Source organism: Anolis sagrei, chromosome 1, assembly GCF_037176765.1.
Source record: "Anolis sagrei isolate rAnoSag1 chromosome 1, rAnoSag1.mat, whole genome shotgun sequence".
In the NCBI taxonomy this organism is placed as follows: domain Eukaryota; kingdom Metazoa; phylum Chordata; class Lepidosauria; order Squamata; family Dactyloidae; genus Anolis; species Anolis sagrei.
In genome coordinates, this window is record NC_090021.1 from 272,941,551 (window position 1) to 272,961,507 (window position 19,957).

General features: G+C 39.4%; 1 protein-coding gene across 8 annotated transcripts in view; it reads right to left on the bottom strand.

The window, feature by feature from the left end:
- Window positions 1-207: 207 nt before the first annotated feature.
- LRRC4C (leucine rich repeat containing 4C) overlaps window positions 208-19,957 on the bottom strand; it is a 1,028,842-nt gene continuing 1,009,092 nt past the window's right edge. For all 8 annotated transcript variants that reach the window (XM_060764599.2, XM_060764573.2, XM_060764590.2 and 5 more), the window contains one exon: window positions 208-2,871. In XM_060764599.2, the coding sequence (XP_060620582.1) occupies window positions 920-2,830 (1,911 nt within the window). In that variant the 5' untranslated portion in view covers window positions 2,831-2,871 and the 3' untranslated portion in view covers window positions 208-919. The remainder of the gene's footprint in view (window positions 2,872-19,957) is intronic.

Here is a 19,957-nt window from a genome sequence, read left to right on the forward strand (position 1 = left end):
TCTATGGATTTTGACCAATAAGATGATCTCAATATGACCAAAAATAAACATAAAACTGATTTTCATTTAAAATCCAAACATTGCAACAATAATGTTGTTCTTAAGCTTCTTTCCTTCTTTTGCTGTGAAAAGATGCAGGGAAAATGCAAAATGTTGAACCACTTTTTTGACATTTTAGAACCACATTAAAAATGAGTTGTTTCCAAATACAGAAAAAAACCAACAATATTTTATTTATAATCTTATTTTAGTGTTTGAACTACAAATCCTGGTTCTAGAATTGTTTAAAAGATCATGGGTTTTATAGATGCTCACATGAAAATTAATTTCTTGGATTTCCCGCCCCCCATCTTCCACAGAATGGTCCCTTTAGGAAATACAGAGTAGGTCATTATGTGGAAAAAAATTAAAAGGAAAGTATTTTGTTATTTTTTTGTGTTGTTGTTCCTTGATTGTTCTTATGAGTCTACCACTAACATCCATTCCCCTGTTGAACCATTTCAAAAAGGGCATGAGAAGAAAATGAAATGAGAAAAGACAAAATAGACCGAATCTCACCACTAGAATTCACCATAAAAATTCCCAAAGCGTTAACAGAATTCTTACAAAAATTCCTAGACCAGTTTTTTTTAGAGAATCAAGTTGTTCTATGAAAAATATGGCAAATGGGATTGGGAAAGTGGGAGGGAGGGGGAGAAGAAAGGGGAGGGAAAGAAGTAGGGTAAATAAGTGCAGCAAAAAGAGGTTCTGAGGAATACACATAATTTTGTCTGCTTTCGCTCACAATAGAATTTTTAATAAATAAATTTCTTTTTTGTAAAGACACTTTTTTGAAACAGTAGATTTAGCCCAGTCATTTGTGTCATTTTTTTAATAAACTGTCTTTTGTTTTAAATTCCCCCTTAAATTTGTAAATGTTTTAGATCTGAGTCTCTTGCACATTGTCTTTTGAGTTCATTCGGATCAATAATGGTTCATGCACTGAACTGTGTATTGAATTTATTGTGTTAACTGTTGTTGTGTGGTTGAAAGGAGACTTATAAGAGTTATAGTGATTTAGGTGCTCATGCTCTATTGCTGGCATGGGCAAATGACTTTCTATGGGTGTGTCACCTGTAAGCTCATCATCCACATTAATGATCTCTACAGTTCGCGTTGGAGCATGGTGGTTTTGCCGATGATGTTGTTTCCGCATTTTGTAGAAAATGACCAACATCACAGCAGCCATAAGAGTGATTGCCACAAAACAACCAATAATGATTTTGGTAGTCTTCATAACCTCATCTATGCCTGGGATTCCATTGCTTGGATCTGTCACAGGGAGAGTAAATGTTTTTTCCGTTGACCTTGTGCTCTGTGGAGTGAGAGAGGTTGTTGCATTGGTGGTGTCCCATTCAGTGACTGGTGTGGGCCAAACCTGCTCTGTGGTCCGCGCCTCATCCTGAGAAGGTTCCACAGTTTCTACTGTGATAGTTGAAAAATAAGTAATACACTCCTGTGCAGTTACATTGAGTGTTGCAGAAGCTGTGGTATTCCCAACAGAGTTACTCACCAAGCATGTATACAAGCCCGTGTCTTGAGCGGTCACCCTTGTAAAATTTAATGTGCCATCACTGAGCACAGAAATCCGAACCCTATAAGCCCCATGTGTTATAACAGACCCATTTGGAGTAATCCAAGATATAGAGGTCAGGGATGTTGATGCTCGACATTTCAGCTCCGCAGCCATGCCTTCAGTGACGTTGAGGTCTGTAGGTGGCTCCACAATCACAGGAGCGTAGCACGTGAAGTAATTCAGGTCCAGCTCACCAATATACCTTCCTTTCAGGCTTGGAGGTGTATTGCAACGGGCACAGCATGCAGTGTTTGAGGGCGCTTTGTCCTTAATCCACCAGCTGAGCCACAGGATGTCACAATTGCAGTTCCAAGGGTTATGATGTAGGTGGATTCTTTCAAGACGGAGAGGTGTGAAGAGGTCATGAGGCAGTAGTGTTAGATTGTTGTGGGCCAAGTTGATCTCTACTAGTGACTGAAGGTTATCAAAGGCATTCCTTTCAATCACTTGAATCTGGGATTGGATGAGCCACAATTTTTGAAGGTGCATTAAGCCTTGAAAGGATCCTGGCTTGATAGAATTTAAGTGATTCCCAGAAAGATCTAGTTCATCCAGTTTTATGAGTGGTGTGAGGTTAGGAATCTCCCGAAGGTTACACATAGCAAGGTTCAAATACCTTAAATTGGACAGACCTTCAAAGGCACCTTCTGAGATATATGAAAGCCTTTTTAATTCCCCCAAATCCAACCTTCGCAGGGAGGGGATTCTATTAAAAGCATAAGAAGGAATGCTCTCAATGGGGTTGTTTCGCAGCCAAAGCTCCTTCAGTTTTGACAAATACACAAAAGCCCCATTTGGGATGGTGCTAAGACGATTGTCAAAGAGTTCCAAAGTATTAAGATTAGCCAGACCATTGAAGGCCCCTATTTCAATTGTTCTAATGTGATTCCTGCTCAGTTGCAATACTTCTAAATGCCTCAGGTGTTTGAAGCTATTCACCTTAATTATTTGGATCTGGTTTTCATGGAGATTCAATAACCGGGTGTTGGTTGAGATGGCGTCAGGGACCTCTCTCAGATTCTTCCTTACACAAATTACTTTGCTAAACTGATTGCTACAGGAACAGACAGAAGGACAGGTCTGAGCTCTGACCAAACCAGCAACCACAAGAAGTTGAAGAGCTAATAGCACCACAAGCAAGGGGTCAAATAGGGCCCTGTTAAACCTAGGACCTATCATTATCTGCTGTGGATGTAAGGTCATCTTGTTCAACATTCATAATTTATTTGGTGTTGGTCCTTCAGGAGTCTAATAGTCTGAAATGAGAGAAAGAGAGAGAGAGAGAGAGAGAGAGGAATTAGTCTCGAATGACAGATGATAATTTATTTATGTATTTATTTGTAGATAAATGTCTACAGTTCCCTGACTATATAATTTAAAAAATGCAATTATGATGAACAATAATGCATTTAATTTCCCATACCTAGATACAACTAGTAATCTCAAGAAATCTTTTGAGACTGATATCTTAAAATATTAATATTAAAACATAAAAAAATAAAATATATGTTAAATAGAAAGTATAAACTGACTCGTAATCTATATAAATAAAAATGTAATGTTCGTTTGTGATACCATCAGAACTCAAAAACCACTGGAGGAATTGACACCAAATTTGGACACTATGTCCCTAACAACCCAATGTATGTTCTCTACTCAAAAAAACAACAAAAACAAAAAGCAGAAAGGACTTCTAAACTGCATGTCCACAAAGGGGAAACTGCATGTCTACAGAGACCCATGGCCACGCCCCCTCCTCCTCGCGGGGAAACAGCCAGCCATTAAAGCCAGGTGCACGTGCATGGCCACACACACACACACACACAAGCGAGTGGAGGTGGAGGGGCGCCACATGCAGCCCCTTCTCTTTCCCTCCTATGTCAGGAGAGCAGTCCCCTCCTCCTCCTCCTTTTCCTGTTGGGAAAGCAGCAGCAACGGCAGCAGCAACGAAGCATCCATGCAAGGAAGAAGGGGAGGAGGAGGGGGGAGGAGGAGGGGGAGGGGGTGAGGAAGGTCCACGGTGCTTGAATGAAGGACGTTCCTTCTCTCCCTCCCTTTCCTTCCTTCCTTCCTTTCCTTTTTTCCTCCCTTCTCCTTCCTTTCCTTCTTTCCCTCCTTCCCTTCTTTCCTCTCCCTCCTTCCTCCTTCCTTTCCTTCTTTTCCTTCCTCCCTCCCTCCCTTTTCTTCTTTTTTCCCTTTCTTCATTTCCTTTCCCTTCATTTCCTTCCCTCCCTCCTTTCTTCATACCCCTCCTTACTTTCCCTCCTTCCTTCTTCCTTCCTTTTTCTTCCTCCCTCCCGCCCTTCCTGTCCCTCCTCTTTTCCCTTCCTTCCCTTCTTTCCCTCCCTCCCCCCTTTTTCCTTCCTTCCTCTCCCTCCTTCCTTCTTCCTTTCCTTTTTTTCCTCCCTCCCTCCCTTTCCTCCTTCTTTCCCTTTCTTCATTCCCTTCCTCTTCATTTCCTTCCCTCCCTCCTTTCTTCATCCCCCTCCTTTCTTTCCTTCCTCCCTCCCTCCCTCCCTCCCTCCCTCCCTCCCTTCCTGTCCCTCTTTCTTTCTTTTCCTTCCTTCCTGTTCCTCCTTCCTCCCTTCTTCCTTTCCTTCTTTCTAAGATATAAATACAATATTAAATGGAAAGGGACAGTCAAGAAGTAACGAGAGAAGGAGGGGAAAAGGGAAGGAAGGAGAAAAGCAGGGAGGGAAAGAAGAAAAGAAAGAAAGATAGAAAAGCAAGGAAGGAGAGAAGGAAATAAAAAAGTGAAAGGAAAAAGTGAGGGAAGGAAGGAGAGAAGGAACAAAAGATAGGGAAGGAAGGAAGGACGTAACCAAAGAACAAAGAAAGGGAGGAAAGAAACAGGTAGAGATGAAAGAAAGATGAGAGATAGGGAAAGAAAAAGAGGAAAGGAAGGAAAGAGGGAGGGAAGGTTGGACACAGCAACGTGTGGCGGGTACAGCTAGTTAATTTATAAAATACAACATTGCAATATTGGATTATCACTCTTATTATGAATATATTTAAAGAATTTCCAGAGAACCTTACATGATAACAATCCTATAATGCATTTCATTCTTATCATCCAGTTTGAGTTTCCTTTTATTTGACACAGAAACCAATAGCTGAAATTCATATCATTTTTAGCAGAATATTTTAAAAATTTAAACAGAGTCCCACAAAATCTATCTTCAGACATAATCAAAATTTAAAAACAAATTTGCTGAATCAAAAAGTATCCCCCCCCCCCTAATTTTGGAGCTTTTGACTCAATAAAGCATAAAAAGAAGCAGGAAAAGAAACCACGTGGCATCTTCTAGATTAATTTATTCCAGAATGGGTTTCAATAGAATGTAATCCACTTCCTAAAATCTTCTGACTACACAAGTGTTATCCAATAAATATGGCAAGTCCTCAAGACAAGGGTTAAACATTTATAGGAGTTTCCTATATGGATCATTATTTTCGGAAGAATTTCTATACAACTCCAAGATAAACTATCAGGCCTACATCACTCTTTGACAGCTTGATCCTGTCTCCAAAATGTTTAGGACAGAAGGTGCTTTGGATTTTAGATTCCCCCCCCCACCCCCACCCTGGATTTTGGAATACCTGTATTTGAACATGAGATATTCTGGAGATGGGGCTCAAGTCTGACATTTATATTTCAGATAAATCTTACAGAGATAGCCTGAAGATATTTTTTAATAATTATTTTGATAATTTTGTACATGAAACAAAAATTATGTATATTGAACCATCAGAGAACAAGGGTGTTACTATTTCAGCCACCCATGTGGACAGTTTTGGATTTTAGAGGGTTTGGGAATTTGCAATTCCAGATAATAATAATAATAATAATAATAATAATAATAATAATAATCGTCGTCGTCGTCGTCGTCGTCGTCATCATCATCATCATCATCTTTATTTATACCCCGCTACCATCTCCCCAAGGGGAATCAGGGCGGCTAACATGAGGCCAAAGCAAATATAAAAACATATAGAATCATAGAGTTGGAAGAGACTTCATGGGCCATCCAGTCCAACCCCCCACCAAGAAGCAGGAATATTGCATTCAAAGCACCCCTGACAGATGGCCATCCAGCCTCTGTTTAAAAGCTTCCAAAGAAGAAGCCTCCACTATAGTCCGGGGCAGAGAGTTCCACTGCTGAATGGCTCTCACAGTCAGGAAGTTCTTCCTCATGTTCAGATGGAATCTCCTTTCTTGTAGTTTGAAGCTATTGTTCCATGTCCTAGTCTCCAGGGCAGCAGAAAACAAGCTTGCTCCCACCCCCCTGAGACTTACTCTCACATATTTATACATGGCTATCATATCTCCTCTCAGCCTTCTCTTCTTCAGGCTAAACATGCCCAGCTCTTTAAACTGCTCTTCATAGGGCTTGTTCTCCAGACCCTTGATCATTTTAGTCACCCTCCTCTGGACACATTCCAGCTTGTCAATATCTCCTTTCAATTGTGGTGCCCAGAATTGGAAACAATATTCCAGGTATATATATATGATAATACGTCAAATAAAAATATAATAAAAACAATAAAAGAACAATACAAAATACACATAAGTTACAAGGGATATTCTGCCGGTGTAAGAGAGAGATGTAGACAAAGAGAGATATACAGGGAGGCACAGCCTACATGCACCTTATTACAATAACATAAAACAATTAAAGTATTTCTCGGTAGTTTGAAAGCTATCCTTGAGAAAAACTGCAAAGGTTAATGCACAAGATTACAATAAAAAATGGAAAGCAGCACTAGAAATAGAAAAAAAAACAAATACTGGAAAATAATATGAGTGCCTAATCCTTTTCTCAAGTGTGCCACAAGTGAAATGCAAAGCATTAAACCAGGTCACATACATACTCCCACTAGGCTTTGGAGTGACTTTGACTCTACTTTGCTAAGCCTGAGAGCAGGTAATGATACTAAGCTGGAGGGGACTGTTAAAATTATGTTATTTTTGAACTCCAGGACTCAGAGTCTCCCAGCTAGTATGGCCTGGTCACCTATTTTAACCCATAGCCAGATCCATTAACCTGTGGCCTCACTTTTGTTCCCTTTACTACTTGTACCACAGGATACTCAAAGTGGGATACAATGTAAAAGTGAGCAGTAGTTCAAGAACAGTCTTCTACTACTTGAAAACAAATGCTGACAAAATGCTTATTGTTTGCTTATTTCAGGAAAGTAGATAAAATAGAAGCTTCAACAAACTGCTGAGCTGAGCATCAACTCTCTTCCCCTATTAAGCAAACTCATCTGATTTCCTGATACACTTTCTACCCTTCTATTTGGCCATAGCAGCAGAGAAACTCTCATTAGTAAATGTGTGCTGAACACAGGAATAAAAAATGGCTATTTAAATCTCTCTCACACATATGAAAACACATACACACACACACACATAGCTGTAGGGTTAGAATTTCAGAGGGATGCCCCAAAAATGTTTCTTACAGATCCTAATATAATAAGTGGGGAGGGGGGGGGGGAGAGAACTTTCGACTTGGTAAATGATCATAACCATTCAGAGTCTTTCTGTGCTGATTCATTCGTGGTAGCTCTTTTTTTTTTTTAAACCCAGCCCTGGATTCATTTTCAATCTGCTGCTCACTGCAAAGTCCTTGTGCTGTAGAGATTAATGAAATTTCCTATAAATCAGCCAAAAGTGAAGCCTTATAAATTACAGCAAGCTCCAAGCACATTTATAACCCTGAGCACACAGATACATAATACATGCATTTAGGAGAACAGATATACCATCAGCCAAAGGTTTTCCATTCTGGGCTTCAAATTGTTTCATTTTCTAGTAAGGAAGAGAGAAAGGGGAAAAACCCTTGTACAGCATGAAAATATATTATTTTTCACATTGGCGTCCATTTAGGAAAAAAGCCTATATTTATAATCAGATAATATATATTTATGAATTTACTTATGCATGTTTGACACTAGCTTATTGCAATAACAGAAAACCATTAAGGCTTTCTTGGCAGCTTGAAGGCTCTGAGGAAAACTGCAAAGACTAGAGGTTAAAGCTTAGAATAACCCTCTCCACCCAAAAAAAGACCAGCACCAACAGAGAGTGTGCAGTGGGGGGGGGGGGGGGGGAGAAATAGATGAAGTAGGTGTCAGGAAACTGCTCACTGAAATGAACACAACATGTTCCGTGTATAATACTCTTCTTCAGAGTCAACATTATTGGATTCTTTCACAGATTAATGCTTCTTGTACTATTTCCCAGTGCATGCTGATATTTCCTCTCTATTTTCTTATAAGTATTGGTTTTCAGTCCAGTCCCTACACTGCCATGCAATGCAGTTTGAAATGACACTACATGGTCTATGTAGACTCATATAATGCAGTTCAATAATTTAAGTTGCATTATATGAATCTACACGGACCTTATAATGCAGACTCAAACTGCATTAGACGAGTCCACATAGACCATATAATACTGTTTCAAAAGGCATTATATGGCAATGTCGATGGGGTTTTAGTCATGGGCTTAAAACACATGTGTTATGTCAATCTATTTTACTCAACTTTGTGTCCCATAGATGGGTGTATACATGGAGGCTGTTTTTTGACAATGGAACTAATGACAATGGAACAAATGCTCAGCTCATACATTACATACATTAAACCCACTTCGGTGAAAGTTTAAGAAACCCGCTCCAAAGGAGGTTTAAATCCACACAGGCAGGGGAAAAATGGGCTTTCCCCTTTGGCTGTCCACATGCTATCCTGAATACTTTCAGGATAATATGTGGCCATCCAACCTCCCACCCCCAACCCCCCCTTAAAATAAAAAGGAAATTCACTTCAGGCATTCGGCTTCTCTTCCTCCCTGAGGGAACATACTAAGGATGCCCAAAAACATAGGGGAAGGCAGAAGCAACCCCCCTCCACCTTTTTGTGTGACATTGGTATGTTCCATCAGAAAAGAGAAGCCAAATGGCTCCCAGTAACTTTTCTTTTTCTTTTTCTTTTTTAGGGTTTTGTGAGGGGTTTGACGGAGGGGATTGGTGCCCTCACAATTTTCCAGGATGAATCAGACTGGAAAACACTGGACTACTGTCTGGACTGCCTCTTTAAAAGTCCAGAACTTTTGAGGGAGCAGTCCAGACAGTTGAAGTAGTGGGTTTATGGCAAATTAATTCAGGTTTGTCCAGCACATCGTCTGGACAGCCCCCTTTTTATCGCGGAAATTTCTGCAATAAAGTGGCTGTCTAGATGCACCCTCAGTCTTAAAAGTGGAAGAAATGTTCACCACTTGAAAAACTATCATGTCCACCACAAAATCATTTGGGCAGAATTCATGGACTGCTTCCATTAAACATTTATGCTTAAGGAGATATTTCGGTAAATATTAAAACCTTCCTAGGTCTTTTTAAAAATCTTCTAAGGATATTTCAGTCAATATTTGCCCTCTGGTTGTTTCCAAACCCTTCAGATCAGAGTGGACAAGTGCAGGGAAATCAGATTTACTGGAGATATTTTCAGATGAAAGACAAAAAGGGTTTGATCCTTTGTAGTTGCTGATCTTGATGATTTGACATATGACCAAATAATCAATATGAATGTGTAAAATCATCAAAGTAACAGATTACAAAAAGTAATAAGATGACCTGTAACATATTGCTTTTAAAAATGAGATGCCACTATTCTGCTTTTTGTATGCAATTCAATGGCATGTACTATCATTAAAATTTTATTTAACAGGTAATGGTTGTTCCTTTAACATTTTCAAGTTGTTTCAGTGCCATTTTATTGAGATGGTTTTGCTGAAAGAATTAAAATACTGGAGGGGGGGGGGCAGACATAATGTATCACACTGTGATTAACTACCAAAATGGTGGTGAGGGGGAGAGCTAGGGAACAATGCCAAGAAATTTCATTTTTTTAAAAGTAGATGAATACACTGAAAAACCCCCCAATGTTATCAGCACTGATTATCAAGGGAACTGTCACCTGCCAATTCAAAATGTATTTTTAAAACCTCAGTTGCAAACTATATGTATTTTAAGCAGAAGTTCCTTAGTTTGGGTAGCACCTTTTGATGTCAAAGAGAAACATAGTAAATCAATGTAGGCAATACTGAACTACACAATCTTGTAGTTCACAATGATATAATAGCAGCTTTGAGTCTCCTTGTAGGTGAGAAAAAGCAGGGTACAAATAAACATAATAATAATAATAATAATAATAATAATAATACAAAAGTGTTTTTGACAATCAAAGATACAAAGAATAGCAATCAAGGCATAGTACTCAAGGCAACTTCCTATAATCCTAGGCATCAAGGACCACACACACACAAATAATTAATTATCTAGGTACTTTTTCTGGACAATAGCAATGATACAGCAATAACCTACCTCCAGCAGAAAATAATTGAATTTGAGTTTGATTAACTGCAGCAAGCTATTATGAGCCTAAGTAAAATTCATATTATTGCCCTTCAGGGATATAATAAAATATCCCATAAAGTTCTACAAGCCACCACCACCAAATATAAGTTCTTAGAAAACAATAATTTAATTTGCCACTCCAAGAACACATTCAATGCAATTCACATCCTAGCCTGTAGCATTATCTACAGAATGCTTGTCAAGACCCAGAAGCCTCAATAACGCGAAACACAGTGTAAAAGGTCCAAACACACATTTATTAGATACAAAAAAGGATTCGAGACACTTACTTCAGTGTCTCTAGCAAGAACTAAGAGTTTGTAGCAAACGCAGAGCGAAAAAACCAACTTAAATATAATCCGGATTATCCTGGCATATAATCCGGTATAACAAAAATATGCAGCAATCCGCTTGAAATTCACAGTGTCCAAAGAACATATAAAAATGAGTGGAAAGGAGCAAAAATAGTGTCCATAGGCAGTCCGTAGTCTAAGCACGTTCAAACAAGTTGAGTTAGTCCAAAAAACGTAGTCGTCGTCAAGCATGGTCCGGAGTCAAAAGAAGGATTCAAGAAGGAATCACGGTAACACGGAGATCTGTAGTCCAAGGACCCAAACTTGAAAGTAATGGCAGGAACAAAGATTCACACCCAAAAAGACACTTTGCCTTCTGCAAAGACCCATTGAAACCCAACCAACTTATATCCTAAAGTTCCTCATGAGAAGATGAGCTGCTCCCCACCCTTTCATCATCACTCACAGCTGCCCCATTCCCTGCAGCTGAACCCAGCCTCCCATCTCTCCACCGTTGCCAGTGCCTGTCAAGACTTAGATCTTGCCAAGTGTTCCATATTGGCACTCTTCTGTAAACCCCTCAAAGTTATCACTGGAGGCAGGCTGAGTACAGATATCCCTAATCTCCTGTACACAGGTCCAGTCAAGATCATCCTCCTCCCCTATGTCACTCTCAGACCCATCACTCCTTTCGAAACTCATAAAGTCTTCATCCTCTGTTGGAGCGCTAAGTATATCACGGATACGCTTCCTTTGAATCTCCTCATCAGATTCTTGTTCGCGAGTAGCCTGCTTGACTCCCCTGCTTTCCTCTCTTTCCCCCATTTCGCAGTCTGAAAAACCCTCGAAGGACTCGGAATCAGATGGGGCTAATCCGCTTTCGCTGCTGCTCCTCCTCTAACACCTGCGCAACCCTCTTCTCCCTTCTACCAGTAGTAGAAACGTTACTATCACGCTGTACTACAACAATGCTGGTAGAGTCCAACATCACAACTTTTGATTGAACAGAATGAATATGTACAATGGAAACAAATCAGTGACACTATTCACAGTTTTTATTTCCACCGTATAAAATGCAGTGATCCAGATGATTTCCAAATTGAAACTTAGAAACTATTCCGATAGCCATGCTTATTGAGAGACAATGGTCAAGATCCACCTTGAGAGTCATACAGGAGCAATGATGATGTAGCTACAATCTGTCCCCTGATTTGAAACTTCCCTCAATCCACTTTAAAAGCTAAACAGCCTCACCAACCGTTCTATAACATTGGAAAACTGGGCATTGAAACATGACATATCTAGCCCCTTCCCACCAGTGAGTTGTATCATGTTAAGTCAGCCCTGAACACCATAGTGTACATGAAATGTTAGTGGTGTCAAATTAAGCTGTATTGTTTACTTTTAGTTCTTCAAAATGATATTCTAGTAATAACATAATAAAAATGGGTTGTCTAGAATGGATCCATGCTTGTTCTTTTCTGCCTTACAGTCATTTAATACACTGCTGAATCCAATATTGATAAAAGCATATTGGAGAAATAACTGCTATTTTTGCAGTAACACAAACCATTGTTTGAACAAAAGATAGGGCTACGTAGTTATACACCTCATGTGATGAGAGGACCTATGAGTGTAGAAAATATTTGAGCGGGGTTTGGTCCAGAACAGGGCTTGCTTTAAAGATACTGCAGAAGGAGAGACATCCATTAACTCCTTGTGAAATATCTCCGAGTCAGGTATGTAAGGGCAGTTAGAAGCTGGAATATTTTTGGTTAACTCCAAATAGAAGTGACCCATTGAATTGATTGCATAGATCCTATTCCATTCAAAAGTTCTACTCTAGTTGGGACTAAGAATGGATTTGGGCCACAATCTCCCAGGCATAGATTTTGCTTCCTTGGCCACTAATTTTGGTGTATATCAAAGGCTGTCCTGTGCAGCTTTGGGAAAAAAAAGTTCTGCCCAATCAAATGCCAGGTGAAAGAGCAGATAGCTCAGCCTGTGAACTACAGTTTTGCAACTAGGAAAGAAGCACTAGCTACCAGCACTATTATTGGATCTTGGCCTAAGACTTAGCACTTTAGAAAACACATTAATGGCACATTAAGACTGTTATTCAAACACACTATTAAGAGGCATGCCTCACTGAATACCCTGAGGCAGGCATGTAGCCGGGGGGGGGGGGGGGGGAGGGGGGCTTGGGGGACTTCAGCCCCCCCCCCCGAAATTCTCATGGTGATCCGCGAGAAGGCCTTACTGGTACATTATTTAAACTGTTACATTTATTCATATCATGATCTGATCACCATGCTCAATATAGCTCATATGCATGGGGGTATTGGGGTAACGAAACAAAAGGTTTGCTAGGGTAGACCCTCTTTCACTCAGACTCAGTCCCCCCCCCCCAACCCAACCAAACTCACCCCCCCCCCCCCCCGAAACAAAATCCTGGCTATGGGCCTGCCCTGAGGTTTACTTACAGGTAAATATGTTCAGGATTATGTTGCACAACTTTTATTCTGAAATAACAATGACTATCAACTAAAGAATGTTGCTCATTTGTCTTTTTGTTTTTCTCTGTTTACTTTTTAATCCTCCAAGGAGTGTACCTGAATAATGGATCACATTAAGCTGTGATAAAAAGATAAAAGGAACACTAAACAAAAGTCCTCTTTCAATTATGCTCTTCTATTTAAAAACAATGGAAAACCTACCCCCTCAAAACCCTACCATGCAACCAAATCCAAAATCCAGTGTACCATAGTTAATATTTAAAGCTGAAAAGTAGCAATTGTGCAAGTTATCCAGTAGAGCTTCAAGGATGCCCTTAAAACCTCTCTATCATGCATCAATAATTATGAGTTTGTTAAGATTCTCTTTTACCTCTGGGAAATTTGGACAATAGGGTGAGGAACTTGATTCCTCAAAAAGCTAAAAGTCTTTGAATGAGTGTGTTTCACATAACATTAGCTGTCAGGTGAATACATTTTAAGTAGGGAAGGAGAAAAATGATTACACGAAATTATTTACAAATGTCTGATTTGTGTTTTGCAAGTCCATTTATGATTGGCTTGTTGTGTGTTTCCCAGGCTGCATGGCCATGTTCCAGAAGCATTTTTTTTACTGCTAATCACTGGGAGTGAAGATGAATGTCTGATTTTTACCTTAAACTCTTTTTAAAAAACCTGTGACTAAAAGGTAAGATCAAGAAACCAAGCACACTTGTCAACATTTTAAAAAGTTAGATCACAAAGAAAATCTTGTAAACATAGAATAGGAAAAATGCATATCAAAATGCACACATGTGTCTGTGTGGGAAGGAAACACAATGTTTACTATTTGATATAACACTTAGATGAAATAAGAATGGTTGTGGGGTTTTAAGGAACATTATGAAAATTTCCTCTTTATAGTTGGAAACGACAGCATGCAGTACTGGTTTGAGTGCTGAACTAGGGGTTCTTACACACAGCCCCGTGTGTTCTTAGCTAGTTTAGTACCTATATAGCCTATTTAATATTGGTTGACTCACTGTCTGTGATTAATTTGCTTTCCTATTACTAGATTGGTCTTTTACTTCTTTTTCTACTCTGGAAATAACTCAAACACGGTGATGTTCCCAGATGTGCTATGTTCACCTTCAATGCACATATAGCTACCAAAATGTTTACTTACACCGTCAAATAAATGTTTCTTTTATGTTCTGGAAATAAAATACCTCTTACAAAAGGGCAGTATGCCAGCAGGAAAGCTATGTATGCATGAAGAATGTTCTAAGGCCCTTCCACAGAGTCCTATATCCCAGAATATCAAGGCAGAAAATCCAACATTATCTGAGTATGGTTTCAGATACAACCCAGTTCAAAGCAGATATTGTGGGATTTTCTGCCTTGCTATTCTGGGATATAGGTCTTGAAAGGGGCCTAGGCCTCTGAGGGCCCTTCCACATGGCCCTATAATCCAGAATATCAAGACAGAAAATCCCACAATATCTGCTTTCAACTGGAATACATGGCAGTGTGGACTCAGATCACCCTATTCAAAGCAGATATTGTGAGATTTTCTGTCTTGATATTCTGGAAGGGCCCTGAGAAACTAGAGTTATTCAAACTCCACTCAGCCAGGGAAATCCACTGGAAGTACCCTGGGTGAGTCACATTCTCTCAGTGCTACAATAAGGAAATAGCAAACCCTCTCTGAGCTAATTTTGCCAGGAAAAATGCCATGATAGACTTTCCTTGGGTTGCTATGAATCAGAAATGAATTGAAGGCACAAAACTACAACAGTTTGAAGTAGGTTCCACGTGAGCGTGTTAATAGTTATACTGCATTTATTTTTGTAATTTTTTTTCTTGTGTCAGGAGCAACTTGAGAAACTGCAAGTTGCTTCTGGTGGGAGAGAACTGGCCATCTTCAAGGACATTGCCCAGGGGACACCAGGATGTTTTGATGTTTTATCATCCTTGTGGGAGGCTTCTCTCATGTCCCCGCATGAGGAACTGGAGCTGATAGAGGGAGTTCATCCGCGCTCTCCCCAGATTCGAACCTGCGACCTGTCGGTCTTCAGTCCTGCTGGCACAGGGGTTTAACCCCCTATGCCACCGGGGGCTCCTTATTTTTGTAATTTTTGTAATTACAAATCAGTTATTAACCATCTGTGTAAAGTGTAGAAAGTACTGTGTTGAGAATGTGTACTACCCAAATATATAAGGACTTTTCCTATCTCTGGATAGATCTACACTGACTTATTATCCTGGGGCCAATTAGTCCATGGATGTCTCTCCAACTGCTGCAGAGGCAGGAGGGAGTACTCACTACTCAGCAGTACCAAACTGAATTTGGCACTACTGAACGGGATTCCTTTCCATATCCTCATTGTTGTGGTCTCTGAGCATGACATGAGTCCTATCAGTCACTTAGACAGGGTGCCGGAATGACAAAAGAAGGGGAAGGAGGAGAGGAGTAATTGTCCCTTCATCTCCCCTCTCTCTTCCCCAATTGCCCCATCACCCCGACTGACATTGCTGTGGACAATGAGTGACCAGCATAACTCATGTCATACCCACAGATAAAGAAAATGGGAGGGGACAGTAAGTGCTCTGGGAACATGAGTAGCAGTATGCAGCTGGTTCTGACCTGGAACCAGCCCAACTGTTTACATGGGTCCAAAGTCACACGTTGCTTCAAATTTTGGGGTTAAATTTGGAGCACTCCACAACTTTGGTTAATGAGGATCAAGGCCATGTTAAGGTGAATTTGTCCCACATTACCCTGGATCAACTCTGTGTGCAGTTTGGCTGCAATGAAGCTGATTCAAGGCCCTTCACGTAACAACATCATGAGACTGGCTGATTTACTCATCCTATGTCACTTCTTCTTCCCTTTCACCATAGAGCTCTTCCCATGGTGTACACCAACTTCCAGCCAGGCTCCATGGTGAAAGAGGAGAGGAATCAGTGCACGTCACCACAGCAGCTTCCTGTGTTGCCTTAGGAGCAATGGGGGGGGAGGGGGAGGGAGCCAGGTGCTGTCACTTCCCCCCCATGGGATGGGGGTTGGGGTAAGTTATGCCATGTAGGGCATGGAGCAACAGGTTCACAACCCACTTGTGAATGCGACATGATGCATGGAGAATCCTCAGTCCAATGTGATAAGGTCATAAGTGATAAGTGTTGATGTTTACTTTAACAGAAAGTATAACAGCATTACAAAACAAAAGTAATTTAAGACTAATGACTTCCATTAGGAACAGAAAGTTTCAGAGGTTTACTGGAGAACATGCTTTCAGTACAAAAGTCTAACCTTGTGACTTAACAACAATATTTCACACTATATCTCTGTTCCTCTGCAGAGTATATGTGTACAATAGTGAAGAGCCACAGCCATATATTTTAGGTCAGACATCCTCAAACTGTGGCCTTCCAGCTATTTGGACCTCCAACTCCTAGAAGCCCTATCCAGCGTGTTCAATGGTTAGGAATTCTGGGAGTTGGAGGCCCAAACAGCTGGAGGGCCGCAGTCTGAGGATGCCTCTCTTAGGTAAAGGACTGTGGTTCCTAGGCTAGAGAACATGATCTTGAAGTGCATTTTAATATCCATGCTCAAAAATCAATGCAATCAAGTTAGAATTTTTTAACATTTTTGCAGTCCTTTAGAGACATCCTTGAAGAAAACTACTGATTGTATGGTGTCAGGTAGCCTAAAATGAACTAGAGAAGATTTGCTCTTTAAAGTGTTTGCACAGGACAGTCTAACTTGACATATTTAATTACGGCTCCAAATTCGATGGCAGGAAATTAAAAACTAGATGTCACACAGATCACAGACACTGCTCCTCACGATCATTTCAGACACTGCTCCTCACGATCATTTCAGAAAACAGTAATGCATACCTATAGAAAGAATGGATTAAAGTCATTTTGTGAATTCTCTGCTACTTGTGGTTTTGATCATTATCTTAACTCCCTTTGAAATCTAGAGCATACATGAAGGGTTTCTGACATTGCCTTTGTACTTTGGCAATATTTAGTGCTGTCCCTTCTGCCACTCTCACCTCCAAAGGTTGCTATAAAATTCCTTGTTGCACAGATATTCATCTTTTTGACCAACAGAACTTTAATAGATAGAAATCAGAGCTTTAATGACAGAGACATAGTGAAAGGTATATGATCTAGTTTCAAATTCTGAGGCTGTTGAGCCTATTTGATTTCAATTGATGTGATCTAAATTGTTTTTAAATTTTATTGTGAATATGTTTCAAATGCTTTGGAAGCCACCTTGGGTCTCACTCTGGGGAAAAGGCATCATTCAAATAAACTAACTAAATTTTCTGTTTATTTAAAATGGAAATCTCAAATGATTGTTGTTATATCTAAATGCATTGAAATAAGGAACAGTTTATTTCTTTCTAAATGACCTTTCACATTATACAATCATAGCAATTTGATTCCACTTTAATTGCCATGTTTCTAGTGGTGAGCTACTAGCACTCTCTGGCTGCGAATTTACAATGTAGCCTCCCTAAATTACAAGTCTCAGCATTCCATAAGATGGAACCTTGACAATTAAAAGTGAAACTCAATTAAATTATTGATGAAATATAGCAGTAGGTGGGAATCATGAATACTTTGGAATTCTCTTCCTAAGTTTTACATTATTTTGCCTCATTATGATTTTTATCACAAAACTATACTGTTACATTCACTGTTAGTTTATTTTGAAACCCTATTCAGCACCCCTCCTCAAGAATGACGATCTCTAATTCAAGTGTCATAAGAAGGGTCATAGAAACAAAGGTGGGGGTAGCTCACAATACCAAAGCTACGCTGAGATGCAAGTAAAGGTTAGTGGAAATATATTGAAATCCACATCTAAAACATGAGGATTATTTCCCTGTGAGGTAGGCCAATGGGAACCAGGTAACATTTTTCAGTTATTGTTTTTCTTTTACTACCACTATTTTTTTGATCTCTGCAACACTAATATTTTTCAGATATCCATGAGCCATAATAACATACGATGTGTGATAAATTATTTCATGCATTGTTTCCAATTTGCTATGGATGTCTCTGAATTCAGTGTACAGACTGCATCCTCCTTATTATTCCATTCTTCAGCTCTTAACATAAAAACATTAAATATCATATAATAGATTTTCAAAGTTCTTGGGCAGTATGTCATACATTAGCATTGAAAATAGAAATAAATAGTACACAAACACTCATGGAAGAGAATGAAGAATAAAATCAATGAATAAAATCAGTTCATAAAATTTGAGAATAGTAGCAAAATAAACAATCACCGGATAAACTAGTTAAAAAGTCTGAGAGAACCCGATCTTTATAGATCAAAAGGTATAAAAATCACATTGTGTGGAAGGGGCCTACATTATATGGATTATATGGCAGTGTGGACTCAGATAATCCAGTTGAAAGAAGATACTGTGGATTATATGCCTTGATATTCTGAGTTATAGGGATGTGTGGAAGGGCGCTTAGACACCAGATGGATCCCTTTGCCATGTGCATTTCACAGATCCCTACTCTGAAAAAGGTTGTCTTTTTGTAGACACCTGCCTTGCTTCCTTTGGTGTAGAAACAAGAAGAAAAGCCTTGAAATCACTGTCACAAGGCCAAACAGATGGGATGATAGGACCAAACAAGCTTGGAATGAGAAAACTGGTCACATTTGTTAAGTGGCTGTTGAGTGTGACATAGCATAGATCACAATTTCCTAGCCTCATGATGTTATCAACTGATGACATGTAATTATGATTTAGAATGATACATTATTTTTCCAAGAGTTTCCACCCCTTACACTCCAAAGAATTTCACAAAATGACAATGACCACGAATGCAATGTATCATGAATGATTGATTTATTTATTAATTTCAGTCATTTGAATGCACTAATGCAAAAAAAGAAAGAAAAGAACACCCATATATAGAGTTGTACTTATCCATTTTAAAGAGAGAAGATATAGATTAGACTCAGTGACAAAGGCCAAAGAATTTTATAAATGAAAGATATTTGAATGGGAAGAACTGGGAACCATTTTCTTTTGTTTCATCCATTCTTTCATTACTTTGGGAGCATGTAATGGGAAGGCCTTTCCTGGTATGAAAATCAGCTCGACATGAAAGCAAGTGGGAGACAATCTCGGTTCCTTGTCTGCTTTTTGTGAGCACGTGGTGCTCCATGCCTCCTTGTCTTGAAAAGCGTGTGTGTGTGTGTTTGCGTGGCATGAAGACCAAGAAAGACCATGCACCTGCCTGCAGCTAAGTGCCCCCTCTGGAGTAAGAATGAGAACTTGCCTGTTTCTCATTCTTGCTGAAACAGCTAAGTCTCCAGTTTTCCTTGGATTCACTACTCAATAAAACTGTACATGATTTTAGACTGTTTGTATTCATTTTTAAAGCAATATTGTATACCTGAAGTTGCTGCTTCTCTTGGGGATAGAAACATTATTTGAAAATATTTTTTTAAAAAAACAAATTTTAAAACCTGTTTTGTTCGTGTTCAGAAACGCTAATGACAAGAATCCCAGACTGACAAGAACCATCTCAGTTCAGGTTGCTTTGTATAAGAAACAGCTGTTTTCCTGTGTCAATAAGCAGGTTTTGTTCCTCTCCAGAAATGGTAGAAAATGTTTTCTATTCAGAATATTGAGTCCCTTCTGGGGTGAGAAAGGCAGGATATAAATATGGTAAATAAATAAATGCATAAACCCTGTGCAAATTTTACACAGAATCAGTCCACAATTAATGCATGTTTTGTGCAGGAAACAGCATTCTCTGTGCAGAAAATAATATTTCTTCATAGAATATTATTTTTCTGCACAAAATGCTGTTTCCTAGAAAGGAATTGCAATGGTTATGCAAAACAACTATGTACAATTTTGTGCAGAAGTTCCAAATTGCTAAGGATTCAAAAACTATGTGGTTTTCAAATAATTTCTTACAGTGGGATGAATATTGCTAAAATTATTGTTGCTTTGAGAAGGAAATTTCTTTCATTGATAAGTCTGTCCCACTTCCATCTGTTCCATCTGTTCCCTACCCAGGAAAAAGACCTTCCCAGTCCTCTTGTTTTCTTCCATTAGTCCCACCTGCTTGTAAAAGCAGGATATC